The sequence below is a fragment of the Lissotriton vulgaris genome, chromosome 3_1 (assembly GCF_964263255.1).
Source record: "Lissotriton vulgaris chromosome 3_1, aLisVul1.2, whole genome shotgun sequence".
NCBI classification, from domain to species: domain Eukaryota; kingdom Metazoa; phylum Chordata; class Amphibia; order Caudata; family Salamandridae; genus Lissotriton; species Lissotriton vulgaris.
In genome coordinates, this window is record NC_141689.1 from 6983847 (window position 1) to 6998396 (window position 14550).

General features: G+C 47.6%; 1 protein-coding gene across 2 annotated transcripts in view; it reads left to right on the top strand.

The window, feature by feature from the left end:
• Window positions 1–14550, top strand: part of INTS10 (integrator complex subunit 10) — a 216223-nt gene that overhangs the window by 56823 nt on the left and 144850 nt on the right. For both annotated transcript variants that reach the window (XM_086959984.1, XM_086959985.1), the window contains exons 2-4: window positions 3827–3894; window positions 5785–5888; window positions 6167–6306. In XM_086959984.1, coding sequence (XP_086816110.1) covers window positions 3827–3894; window positions 5785–5888; window positions 6167–6306 — 312 coding nt within the window. The remainder of the gene's footprint in view (window positions 1–3826; window positions 3895–5784; window positions 5889–6166; window positions 6307–14550) is intronic.

A 14550-nucleotide genomic window follows, 5' to 3' on the forward strand; every position in this document is an offset into this window, starting at 1 on the left:
GGAATGGTCATGACCAAGATATCATGTTCTTCCCACCACAGGGGTGGAAGAAGGGATAGTAAGAGCGCGCGCTACATTTTATTGACAAATACATAGCTTATATACTTAATTCATGTCATAAGAAGCAATGCAGTAGGCGTAACAGCTGAGAGAAGACAAGATAACAGTATCCACGTGTTACTAGTACGTAATCAGAAGGCGTGGACTAGGCGTGAACTGGAGGTGTGTGCTGAGAACGTCACAGGTAAGTGTCACAAAGGGGTGGCACTAACAGAAATGTTGCAATGTCAGCAGAAATCGGAAGCTTGGATGCGCGCGCAGCTACATGACGTGTGATTGACGTGAAACTGGAGGGTGCAGGGACTTGACATTTACACTAACGGAAAGAGACAGAAGTCTGGCATGTCAGATCAACTTGTACTTCTATCATATCTGATATCTGATGTTTGGGAACCATATTATCTGGACGGAAAGGTCTCTGGGGCAGAAGCTATTCTATACTGACTGTGAATGCGTGTATATGCGCCTGAGTGTCTGCATGAGAAGCGTGGGGGCACGGGGCCTTCCATGGGAGCATGGCAACAGAGACTATGAATTACTTGCACTAGACAGGTCGGCCTTTTGGCTCTGCAGCTGAGGAGGATGTTTACTGAAGCTAGTAGGCAGGAATGTATTTTCGAGGAGCGGAACAGATAACTCGAAGGTTATAGTCAGTCTTGGCAGGCAGCAGGCTGAGCTGAGCGCGGTGGGCCGCGCTGGAAGTAAGTCAGAGTTCACGGGTACAGAGGCAGCCTGGGCTGGGGCTCTCAGAGTCAGAAGCCAGAAAAAGAGGCTCGATGGCAGAAATTCAGGGCCTACCTTGCCAGAGCTGAAAAACATGTAAGGTACACTACAAAAAGACGTTGGCATAGCATACTTAGGAACGGACTATTTAATCCATTCAGGGTGGATCTGAAAGAGGACATGTTGACGTTGGACGCAAATGTATTTGCGTCTTCATAGCTGGCACAGGAGGGAAGTTACATGCACTTTAAGCTGGTACATGGAGACGGTGGGGTACGCGCTAGGGAACACAACTTGACCATAAAATTTATATTTCCTCAGGACGAGAAACCTGTGTTTGTTGTTGTTGAGGTTGCTTTCCCTGTTTCTGTTTTTTAGGCCAATTTTGTTTTTTGGACTTGGGCTGAACTTCCGTCTCCGAAGTCTGTTCCTGGGGCTGCTTTTTATCTTTAACAGAAAAAGGCTTAACACCCTTACTATTGCGACCCACGGTTTTATAAGCCGCCACAATAATCTTCGCTAACTGTCGGGCTTTCTCGGCCTCGGGAAGCGCCGCCAACGCGTTAGCAACCTGAAAGTTCACTGCATCCCCCTTGACATTAGCAAGGATCAGATCGCAAACTACATCAAAGGTTCCACACAGGCGCATGCCCAATTCGACCGCAGATTCAGGTCCGTGATCATCTTGAACTCGTTTAAGGACTGAAGACAGCACGGACATAGACGGGGTGCCGTAGCACCGAGCATAGACCGCTGCAAAAGTCTTACCCCAGGTCTCACAGTCAACGAGTTCAGGGGCCAAATCTTTCGGCAAACTAAGCGTAAGAATCCGGTGTTTTTCACCCGGAGTCGTATTAGGAAACACAGCTTCCAGCTGGTCAAATTTCTCGGCAAGCCAGAAAGCAAAATCATCCTTTTCCTGGGGCTTCTTGCCCATAACGGCATTGACCATGACAGGGCTGATTTTCAAACCACCCTGCCGGAAGCGCCGCACCCCCCGGGGCTCCACCCAGAAGATTACGGCCCATGAAATGCACTAAGGCTCTAATCACGGCAATCGCGACCACATGTAGTCGACGCAGTTCACCCAAGTTACAATTGCCGTGTAGAGGATGAGGAGTAAATCCAGCCAAAACAGGCCAACTAGCGCCTGGAATAGACAAAGTACCTAACCTCGGAGCTGTTAAAGAATGGGGTAGGGTGCCACCAAACCAAACTCCATGCTGCCAAACATCAATAGGTTCTTCCTGTGCTCTGTACGGAGTATACTCATTAGGTACAACCGTGGTAGTGTACGTGTGGAAGACGCCTGAATTTGCGTCCACCGCCGGAAATGTCACCCACGAATAAAAAAGTTCGTAAGGGTAAGCATGTTCCGCACTCACCACCATAATCACAGCCAAGCCTTCAAGAGGAACATTGTAAGCCCGCAAATGATCTCGCACCGCAATGCGACTATGCTGCGGAATGTCCACGGCTTGGGCCATGACAGCACAGGAGTTAGAAAAAACAAAGTAAACTTTGTAGCACAACTGGGTAGTAATTCAAGGAAACCGTTTTTAGAAAGATTCAAGCTTGAAAAGACCTATTACAAAAATAGGTAGGTTTTTCAACACCACCGTTTACCGGAAACGACAGTGAAGGGGTTAAGGTTTGAATGATATACTACTCAAGTGTCATGATATAAGGCCAACAACGTTGGGCGCCATGTAGCGGGAATTCCGTTCTACAGAACTGTGCATAGAGACCTGGAACCTCGGTGAATTAGGATGGCCCAAAACTCACCTCAGTACCCAAAATCCCCTTACCGAGCTAGCTACAGTGTCTCATTGGTTGTAACAAACTCCCAATGTTTAGACAGACCAGAACATGAACTTGAAATACCTCAGGTATCGTGGAACACATGAACACTCTTTCGTTATATAATCATTTCAAAACCAGAACGTGGAGTAAATGAGGACACGTGCATATTTGAAATATTTATTTACTAATGCATGGTTCTCAAGCGCAGTATCTTATATAACACTAGCAAACATATTATAAGCAACAAAGTTATCAGCATAGTTATCAGCCCATAAAAGGCGAATGGTGACAGCATACTAAGATGCTGAAATGAATAGAAATTAACAATGTCTAATTCACACCCTCCCTATTTAGCATAGTATTTTATATCTATGAAGGTCTCATTTGGGTTTTAGCAGGGCGGGCCCATACCTTAAAGTCTCAGTGGCAGGAGGATCACATCACCTTCCACCAGCTCTCTGCATGCGAAGCACATCAAGTGTGTTTTTGTGCGTTCAGCACAACAATATAAAACTCGCCTAGAGCCAGATTTTGGCAGCAGCATGTGTGTTATGTCTATGGACGTGCGAAGATCAGACCTTACAACAACACTGGGTTAAGTTATCCGTGTAGCCTTCAGCACTCACTGTGCAGACAGAGTGCAGAACAAAACTGATATCAGAGCAATAACATATTATTTCTCTAGCAAATCACAAAGCTCTTCTTTCTGGGTTGAAAGCTAAAACAACAATTATGTGTTGTGTGCAAAAGTGAAGCAAGAATGAAACCGGCGTGCAAACATTTAATAAACTCATGCTAACTTAACACAGTATGTAGAAAAGAAGTAGCTATATGACAGAACCACGATCTAGATGGAATGTTCCTGACTCTTTTTTATTTTTCATGGGGGCTATTTGGTCCAGGATGGAAGTCCTAGTAGTATTGTAGTGAGAGGTGAGTTCTGTTATGGAGGGGTCGCCTGACGATATGGGCAGGAGAGAGCGAGCCCTTTCCTCCAGGCCCTCCCCTGGTTTTGTTGTGCTCAGCTTCTGCTTATCTATTGTAAAATACTGCACTACAGCACCTAATTGAACCCGGGGTGACTGAGGCCGCTAAGTGTTGGACAGGAGCTAGTTGGTTCTCGACTCTACTTAGAGGCACCGATTCATTGACAGCATTTATTTTAATTTATCTGTGTTAGATTTATACAGAATCGAGCTTGCTCAGTGGTAAGTGAGTGGAAATGTGTTCTTTCTTTCAGTATGAGATGTACACCATTGAGAAGAACGCGGAACGGACATCCTCAGCCGGCAGACTTCTGTATGACATGTAAGTCCATTACACTCAAGCTAGCATCGCTGCTTTTATTGAATTCTAGGCAACTCTTTAAATATGGGAAGAGATTGAGTATCTGACTCGATGCATGTGCGCTTGAGGTCAACTTGGTGAAGCATCTTTTTAGCAACGGTAAGATAGCACGAGGAGTAAATCTCTGAATTTTCTCAGCATCTACATATTTTGTTTCAACATAACACATGCAGTTCTGATACTTCTGATGAAATGTTCCTAGACCTTGGATATGAGATGGTCACCAACATATGTTTAAAAGTAAGGAACAATGAATTGTAGTGGGTCGGTGTTGGCCTCTGACCAGCTAATCAAGACTTGCTTAAAAAGATCACGGAGTCCATGCTTGCGCGGGTCGGTGAGGCAGTCTGAGTCAAACAGCGTCCTTGTTTTAGGAGGCTTTCACATGGTTCTTGACTTGCTGCTGAATCCTGGCTCCATTGCGTCCATGATTGGTTACCCTTCTACGGAGATTGACAGGGAGACCAGTTGGAGCTGTAACTGGTCTCCTCTGGACTGTCTTGCATACCCTGTTAACATATTCCCCTATCGCTGTTGTCTCCTTGTTGCAAGTCCTACTTGCTTGTTGTTGGATCCATATTTGCTCAGCACTAAGTTTGAAGGTTGTGAATCCTTTCGAACCTTTCCTGGTGGGTATCTCATATTTGCAGTTCCTCATAGCTCTCTCCCCTTCGTTTCAAGAAACTAGAACATAATGCATCGACCATTTCTGTACTATTGATCTCTTGTGCAGTCTGTTTGAGCAAGGCTTTCCTTGAGGCGTGTTCAGTAGTAGAAGATTGATACATAAATATGTCCTTACAATTTGCGGGCCTGTGGATCTCCAGGCCACAGATTCCCTTTGCACATCGGGTGCAAATTCATGTTGAACGATACCACCTTACAGTGTAATTACTGTAAAATGATTTGGGCTCAGACATTGATCCTCAAAGTTGTAGGGTCTTGTGTTTTGTGTGTGCATGTTTTAATTACTCTTTTGGATTTTGCATTTGTCAGTGAAGATTGATGGTTAAAAGATGACGCTCGCTGGCATGTTGCATTATTACTTGCGTCATAACTCCCCCCCCCCCCCCCCCCCCCCCCTGCGCATCTCGACCTCCTATCATCGTAGCCCAACCATATCTTAATATTGATGGTATCCGTCCTCTCATCTGCGGGTCAGACATAGCACTGTAGAGCCTCTGTAAGCTAGATTGTTATGTATAGTTCCACCTCTCCCTAGATATGTGTCTTTTGAGGTGCTTTTGGGAGTCTTCATGAGTACTGCAAGGTTGCGATGTCCGTCCGGTCGCTATTTCCAGTCTTTGCTCTTTGGCAGGAGTCTGCTCCGGGGCTCAGCTGTCTAACCTCTTAGATCCGTAGAAGGCTGGATTCTTTTCCACTTCACTTGTCCCCAAATGTCATGTTGGAAAGATTGCCCGACTTTTGCTTTTGTTTACCCCGGTCACTTAGATTTGAGAGCAGGAGAATTCAGCCTTTTGTCGCTAAGAACCACAGCACACAAATGCGTCAGTGGTCGAAGGACAATGTCACACTCCGTTCATTTATAGGTTCGCATCTCTACCACCACTCTTGGGCGCGTCCATGCACTTCAAACTCCGACACCTCATTGAATGTCTGAGAGTGAGTGTCCCAAAGACTCACACAAAAAGTGTCATAAAAAACGCATGATTTAAAGGCTTGCGACATTGGTTATCTCAAAAGCTTGGAGGACCTTTACAGCTCCAACTTCTAAGGATTTTAATTCCCTTCAGACGTTTGTCAAAATGTGTTCTATCTTCCTTTTTTTATGGTCAAGCAGTTTTTTTGCATTGGGTTTAGTTAATTCTCTCACTAATATCTGTATTGTAGGTTTGTAAACTTTCCAGAACAGCCTGTTGTGTGGCGCGAAATCAGTGTCATTACTTCAGCTCTCAGGAACGACTCGCAGGACAAACAAACTCTGTTTCTTCGAGGTAAGAGTTAAGCACATGAGTGGTGGCGGTGGGCAGCAAGTTAAGAATGATGTCTCTGTCATAATTAAATACATTGTATTGTGATCTCTACTGTAGTTTATTTGTAACAATAAGGAATTTCTATCACTTAAAATACCCCCAATTCCACGCACAAAACTTTGAGTTTTCCAATCTTCTGTGTCCTCAGGATTGTTTTTCTTTCTTGCTCTAGGTCATCTGTTTTCAGCTGTATTTTATGTCCATTTTCCTTCGTTTTAAGTATTGCCTGTGTTTTCCAGGCCTCTTTGAGACTCTTCCGGGTCGAGTTCAATGTGAGATGCTCTTGAAGGCCACGGAACAGTGCTTCAATACCCTGGAGCGAGCCGAGATGCTGCTGCTGCTTCTTAGACGTTTTCCAGAGACGGTGGTACAGCACGGGGTAGGTGATTGAATGGAAGCAGACATTGGGTCTCGGCAGCCAAAGTTATCCTTACTTATGTAAATTGCAGCTTTTGTTCCTCCCTCTTCCGGCACACAGATATTTTCTTAGACGATTCATGATAGTGGAAACACGTGAGAGATGGTGATGCTTGAACTGAACCTCTGGTACTTTCAGTGCATCTCAGATGTTCCTTCCTGTCGGCTGTATCCCTACAGCAGGGTTAAACCCATATGAAATCACCCCTGGCCCTGGTTAGAATGGTATGGGCCTGCCAAGGCTGCCCTCCAAAGCAAAGACGAAGCACAGGAGCCCCATGGCACAGGAGCCCCGTGGCACAGTGGACTACGGGGCCAAGATCTGATCATTCCCTCGCTTCAGGCGTCGCGCTGAGCAGACTAAAGATACGAGAGGTGGAAAGCTTGAATTGATCTCGGCCACTGTACGACTAGACTCAGTCCAGCGTCCGCGGATCATCATTGACCTTCTACAAAGGAACACGCGAACCCAAACCACTCGGACGCGTCTCCTCTACACAGGAGCATGTGCTTCACGGGCTAGATTTAGCCGTGCTGTTTCTCATGTAAATGTAATTTGCACTTGTATAGCGCCTATCACCAAGGGGTCTCTAAGCGCTGTACCTGGCCTGGTACTGTGAGGTGTCCACTCCTGGGCACCCCCAAGGTGAAGCCAGGCATCCTAGCGTTGTTAGGGCCGGTGTGGCGATTAAGGCAAGCTTTTGCCCAGAGTTTCAGAGTTGAACCCATGATTAGAGTAAGCACCGAGGCAAGAATTATCGGGTCCGAGGACATTGAGCCCAAGACCCTGCCGCGACGGGGATTGAACCCTGGTCCCGGGCCAGACCGCTGCCTCAGGGTCTGCCGCTCTAATCGGTGAGCCACACTCATCCACTGGGACCTGTGGGATCCGCGTGGCACAGCGATCAAGGGAGCAGTATCCTGGCAAAAGCGCATCCCGTAGAGTGATTCACTCAGAGAGGGATGGATGGAAATGCTTGAACTTCTTTGAACCACCTGCAGACAGTGCGGGACCACTTCGTCCTCGTCGTTCCCTTTTCAGACAGGGACTGCCATATGCAAATCATTCTGGGCTGGTTCCAGCGGACCCGTCCACAGTGGACAGCGTAGCCTGTTCCTTTTGAAGGGGAACACAAGCAACACCAAAACATGTTGGGGCAGTTTGGTGATGTTCAGGTTGAGTTTACTGTTATTTAAGCGTCACAAGTCTGTTTCGTGCTCTTTGTCACCTTCATAAAAGCAGTCCCTCATCTGGTGTTGGTAGATAACTCCCTTCATCCAACACTCGCTACAGTATAGATGTGACACTTTTTAGATATAACATATGTACAGTTTTATACAATTGTGTATTTCTTCCAAAACCTCTGGTGCAGCGTCTGCTGCTTTGAAAAGGTTGTTTTCCTCGGTCATAGGCATCCCTTTGGCTTGAGTCTAAGCAGCTCTGTCCTCAGTTTTACTCGGGGGCCCTGGGTGTGAAGGGTTTCCGGAAACCATCTTCTCCAGAGCCATGAAGCAAATCAATGAACTGACTGTCTGACTGCACTGTGCTCTGTGCCAGGTTCATTGTCCAGAGATGTGCAGTATTATACATAGTACTTGATTACTCTTGTGCTTCTTTTGAGCACCCAGAGGTCATCGCTAATAATGTGGAGCAGTGATGTGAAAGGTGTCTGCGCTCGCTCTCCCAGCCGATGCTTGCTTGTTTTCGTTCGCTCTCCGAGCCGATGCTTGCTTCTTTTCGTTCGATCTCCCAGCCGATGCTTGCTTGTTTTCGTTCGCTCTCCAAGCCGATGATTGCTTGTTTTCATTCGCTCTCCCAGCCGATGCTTGCTTGTTTTCTTCGCTCTCCAAGCCGATGCTTGCTTCTTTTCGTTCGATCTCCCAGCCGATGCTTGCTTGTTTTCGTTCGCTCTCCAAGCCGATGATTGCTTGTTTTCATTCGCTCTCCCAGCCGATGCTTGCTTGTTTTCTTCGCTCTCCAAGCCGATGCTTGCTTGTTTTCGTTGGCTCTCCCAGCCGATGATTGCTTGTTTTCGTTCGCTCTCCCAGCCGATGCTGGCATGTCTGCGTTTGCTCTCCCAGTCGATGCTGGTGTGTCTGTGTGTGCTTTCCCAGCCGATGTGTGCTTGTTTTCATTCGCTCTCCCAGCCGATGCTTGCTTGTATTCGTTCGCTCTTCCCAGCCGATGCTTGCTTGTTTTCGTTCGCTCTCCCAGCCGATGCTGGTGTGTCTGCGTTTGCTCTCCCAGCCGATGGTGCTGGTGTGTCTGCACTTGCTCTCCCAACCGATGCTGGTGTGTTTGCATTTGCTTTCCTAGCCGATGCTGGTGTGTCTTTATTTATTTTTTATTTATTTAAACTTATATTGCACACAGCTACCCTCAATGGGTTTCCCGGCGCCAGGGATAGATAGAAGAAAGAAAAACTAGCAAAAGGCCCAAAACAGAACAAACAGTGCAGAGGGATTAATTGAACAGAAGGGTCTTCAATTTTTTACGAAAAGGGAGGAGATCAGTCTCGGCTTTCAAGGCCGGCGGAAGAGCATTCCACATCTTTGGGCAAAGATAAGAAAACGAGCGGCCACCCATTTTGGCCAGTTTAATTCTGGGAACAGAAAAATCGCCACTAGTGGAAGATCTTAAAGTGATACCAGGCTTATAGACTTGAACCAGGTTCTGTAGGTATTTAGGGGCAGAACCCTGTCTGATTTTAAAGAGAAGGCATAAGGTTTTAAATTTTACACGATTCGGGACCTTAAGCCAATGAAGGTCACGCAGAGCCAGAGCTGCGGAAGATCTCCAGGGTACATTACATAATAAACGAGCTGACGAGTTTTGCACCACCTGAAGCTTATTTATAGTGGCCTTATCGGCCCCAAGATAAAGCACATTCCCATAGTCGATGCGGGAGTTCACAAGAGCCTGGACGACAGTTCTCTGCGTTTGCTTTCCCAGCGATGCGTGCTTGTTTTCGTTCGCTCTTCCAGCCGATGCGTGCTTGTTTTCGTTCGCTCTTCCAGCCATGTGTCATGGCACACAATGTCTAAATTAACCTTCTGAGTGAGTAAAAAGGCTTGTATAGTGTGACTGAGAGCTGCCTCAAAGCCCGTCTGGGCAGTAGGCCATGACACCTATATCAAAAGAGGTACGTACGCTTTCCATGAGGTTTGAGGATCCTGTGTTCTCCAGAAGTCACATCTATATCCAGTATTTGTTGTTTTAAGATACACTTTTGACTTTGTTCCCTGCCATAATCTATGAGACACCTTGAAGAAAAATGAAGTCCGTCCAGACCATTTGTACATCCTAGTGTTTGCATCATGAGACTATGCCGGAGCTAACAAAACGCATAGGGGTGCACAAAGGTGCCGGCCAGGGCTGTGTAATTGCCCCAACATTATTTTCCCTTTATCTTAACGATGCACTTGCCTATGTTGAGGCCTGTGAGAGTGATGCCCCACGGGTGGCCCGACGGAAGATTCCTCCTTCGCAGATGAAACCTTGTTGGTTTCTGAAACCCCGGCTGGCATACATATCCTGGTGGATGGATTCACAGAATTTTGTGCCGACCGAGGACTGGTGATAAACTACTCCAAAAATACATTTAGGACCGTCAACTCTCACAGATCTGACAGAGGCACTATCATGCTTGAAGGAAATTCCCTAGATAAGGTTACGAGTTGGACTAACTTTGAATTAAACTAACCAAGAACGTTGCATGGTTCACCCTAGTTAAAAAAGAAGCCCGAGTCTAACCGACCAAGCATCGGCATTCCTGAGACTATACAAGTCTTCAAAAGTTCGGCGCATCGCACCATCAGTAAAAGTATACAGCACAAAGGCAGTGGGTAATGGAAAGTTATGCCAAGGACACCGTGTCTTATCTTGGCCTTGGGGGTTACTTAAACAACAAGGGGTGGTGATGGACAGAGTTTCTGAATTAAGCAGAATACTCTCACCCAGTCAAGAGATCAGGGCTAGATCCAACACCGTTTTTTAGCTCACTGCACCATCCCAGCTCAGAACCTGGCTATATGCAAATTAGTCTGTTCCTGTCCCAGTGCATGATGGGAACAGGGCAAACCAAACTACCAAGCCAATTCTTTCACTGGGAAGGAAACCAGCTTCCGGGGACCGGTTTCTGGCATTACAGCCATCTTCGGCCCGGCTTGCTTGAATCCTGATGGTGCAATGAGCAAGGGACTCACATCTGAGTATACCCTTCCACGCTTAGGGTGGACAAAATATTTGACTACAAGGGGTGGTATTGGACAGAGTTTCTGAATTAAGCAGAATACTCTCACCCAGTCAAGAGATCAGGGCTAGATCCAACAACGTTTTTTAGCTCACTGCACCATCCCAGCTGAGAACCTGGCTATATGCAAATTAGTCTGTTCCTGTCCCAGTGCATGATGGGAACAGGGCAAACCAAACTACCAAGCCAATTCTTCACCGGAAAGGAGACAAGCTTCCGGGGTCGGGTTTCTGGCATTTCAGCCGTCGTCGGCCAGGCTTGCTTGAATCCTGATGGTGCAATGAGCAAGGGACTCACATCTGAGTATACCCTTCCACGCTTAGGGTTGACAAAATAATTAAACAACAAGGGGTGGTGATGGACAGAGTTTCTGAATTAAGCAGAATACTCTCACCCAGTCAAGAGATCAGGGCTAGATCCAACACCGTTTTTTAGCTCACTGCACCATCCCAGCTCAGAACCTGGCTATATGCAAATTAGTCTGTTCCTGTCCCAGTGCATGATGGGAACAGGGCAAACCAAACTACCAAGCCAATTCTTTCACTGGGAAGGAAACCAGCTTCCGGGGACCGGTTTCTGGCATTACAGCCGTCTTCGGCCCGGCTTGCTTGAATCCTGATGGTGCAATGAGCAAGGGACTCACATCTGAGTATACCCTTCCACGCTTATGGTGGACAAAATAATTAAACAACAAGGGGTGGTGATGGACAGAGTTTCTGAATTAAGCAGAATACTCTCACCAAGTCAAGAGATCAGGGCTAGATCCAACACCGTTTTTTAGCTCACTGCACCATCCCAGAACCTGGCTATATGCAAATTAGTCTGTTCCTGTCCCAGTGCATGATGGGAACAGGGCAAACCAAACTACCAAGCCAATTCTTTCACTGGGAAGGAAACAAGCTTCCGGGGACCGGTTTCTGGCATTACAGCCGTCTTCGGCCCGGCTTGCTTGAATCCTGATGGTGCAATGAGCAAGGGATTACTGGCTTGATAATGCCCGCACGCCACGACTGTCCAGGGACACGCTAAAGGATGCTTTCTGGGGCTACTTGATGTCAAGGAACTAGTGAATTCCTTGACATCAAGCCCCATATTGAGTTTGAACCTTTCCTTGATTATATACTTACTGCAGCGTCAGACGTGGATTTCAAATGTCCGCACGCCAATCAGGTTCCCAGGGCTTGTGTACTTTACCCAAACCTGACCCAATTGGCATCTCTGGCCACAGGTGTGCCCCTGGAAAATGGTACCACAGGTACCCAGGGCACTTGACCAGAGAAGACCCCTAAGGGCTGCAGCACCTATTGTGCCACCCTTAGAGGTTCTGTACCCTGGCACCCACACACTGCCCTTGCAGGCGGAGTGTCTAGGTGCAGAACAAAGTGAAGAATCGACATGGCACACATCCCTGTGTGCCATGCCCACAAACCACTGCCCTAGCATACATCAGTCACCCCTCTAGCTAGGTGCCCTATGCCAGTGGTGAGGGTACAGGTGCATGGGCCCTGTACCCCTACAGTACCCAGGTCCATTCCTGGGCACTGTAAGCGCAGCGCTGCCAGAAGAGGATATGGTGCTGGGAGTTTGTCATCACAAACTCCACAGCATCATAATGGCTTTACTTAAAACTGAGAAGTTTGATATCAAACGTCTCAGCACAGTATATCCACACTGATGCCAGTGTGGGATTGAATGAAAAATGCACACAGAGGGCATCTTAGAGATGCCCACTGAAACAGACCAGCCTCTGATGGGTTCCCTGACTGGTAAATACCAGCTTACCACCACAAGACTTATATCTGGACCCCTAGGTTGGGAGACTTCGCTCCCTGAGCCCAGAAACAAAGCCTTTCCTGGCCGGAGGTATTCACTCCTCCCCCAGGCCCGGAAGAGCCATCTGTGGCAGGGGAGCTTCAAGGGCCTGGCAGCCTTTGTAACGTGAACCCAGCCACTCCTGCTATCTGGAGCAGGCCCCCTTCCTGTCTCCCCTCCTTTTCGGCGGGAAAAATTAGCCATCCCAGAAGGTGTGCCCACCTCTGCCAACTCCACCCCTCAGGTGGGGTTGGTGAGATGAAGCCCTCTCTTTAGTGCCTATCTTGCGGATGGCAGGCACTCCCCAATCAGGATTAGGGATTGTGCTCACTCCCCCTCATGGGGTGAGCACACCAAGGGTGTGACCACCCAAAGGTTAGAAGCCTATTGGCTACTGACCTACAGACCCCTAAAACGCCCCCTAAATACAGTATTTAGGGGACAGCCCTGAACCAAGAAGGCAGATTCCCGCAATCTAAGAAGAAAAAGGACGAAAGAAGACGCCCAGCAGAGGAGACTGCAGAGAACACCTGACTTGGCCCCAGCCCAACCAACCCGTCTGCAGTTTCCAGAGATCCTGTGCCAAAAAATATGTTGATCCTACAGCCAGCGACCTCCAGAACCCCTGGGAGGACTGACTGCCTTCAACAAAAACCAGATCTCCTTTGAACAGCAGCTCTGTTCAGACGAAACACCAAACAAAGACTCCGAGCCTGCTGAGAAAAAAGAAACCCGACGCCTGGAACCACCACTGCACCCGTCGCCTATGGCCCTAGTTCGAGTGGCCCACCGGTCCCAGCGAGGTCCCCCAGAGCTCCACTGTGGGTTGACCCCTCGACGCTGCACGCAGCTCCTGCGCGGAGATCCCCTCCAACCAGTCGCCCGGTAAGGTGAAATCTGACCTCAAAAGACACCCCTGCATCCAGCCGCCCTGCGCCCTAGAGAAGAGAACCCGAGATGCACCTACGTCCCTGAGCCCTTCAACGTACCTGCCCAGCTGTTGGTTCCTTCTGGAAGTCTTCCTGGACCGAGCCTGCATCTGAAAACCAAAACCGAAAATCCCCTTTGAAAACAACAGCACCCTGCACCCAGCTGCTGCTGCAGGTGCACTTTGTGTGCTAAACCGATCCCCTTTGCCCTGAGCCTAACACCAGGAGTTTGGCTCCAACAACCTTGTCGCCTACCTGCCCCGAGTTGACACAAAGGTCTTATTGGATGACACTGGGGGGTCTAGACATTTTATGTGTGTATGAGCTTCAACAGTGCTGTTGATACAATTACTTGATTAAGTATCATTTTCTTAAAGTACAACTCTGCCTGGACATTACTACTGAGTGCTGTTTCCCGTGTCCCACTGAATCCAAGGTTTCTGGCCCTCTGCCTCCTGGAGTGATCTTTGCATGGACGCTACTGTGGGACAGACAGAAGAGTGCCTGACGGAAATCGCTTGACTGGACCTCTGGAGTGTACCACTGATGTGGCCTTGTGACCCCAGCTGTGCAAGGTATCCCCAATAAGGGGAACGTCCAGCAACGTCTGCAGCCAGGGAACCCCAATGACGTTGAATTCTTTATGGAAAATATTCTATATAACCGTTGAGAAAATATTTACTTTCCCAAAGATAGAAACATTTCCCCAAAATGATTTTGAGTTTTAGTAACAACTTAAATCCATAATTGCGATACTGATATTTTGAAAAACAACTCGCTGTTAATTCATTGCACCTAAAGGAAACAAGCATTTGCAATGCATCGGTTTCGCCTTTGGGACCTTATATGTATTTAGCTTTGCAGCACATTAGCCTGGGGGCTGAAACATCGCCTGTTCTTTAACATGGAGGGAAAATGAGCCCCAAACTGTGTGACACGCCAGGTATGGGAACACATGGAGAGAAATATTACCTTTCAGCTGCAAATGGTATAGTCCAAAGCTCTGTTTTTAATATAGAATCAGGGCCTTTGGTGGTCATATCAGTGACAATACAAGATTTGAAAAAAATATTATTGTCTACGGGTGCTCGTGGAGGACAATTTCTATGGACCAACCTCTGTGTGGGCAGAAGGACATGGAGGAGGTAGGTAGTATGGGTGGCAGGCAGTGTGTGGATAGCTGGACACAGGAGACAATAATAGCCCTTAGCA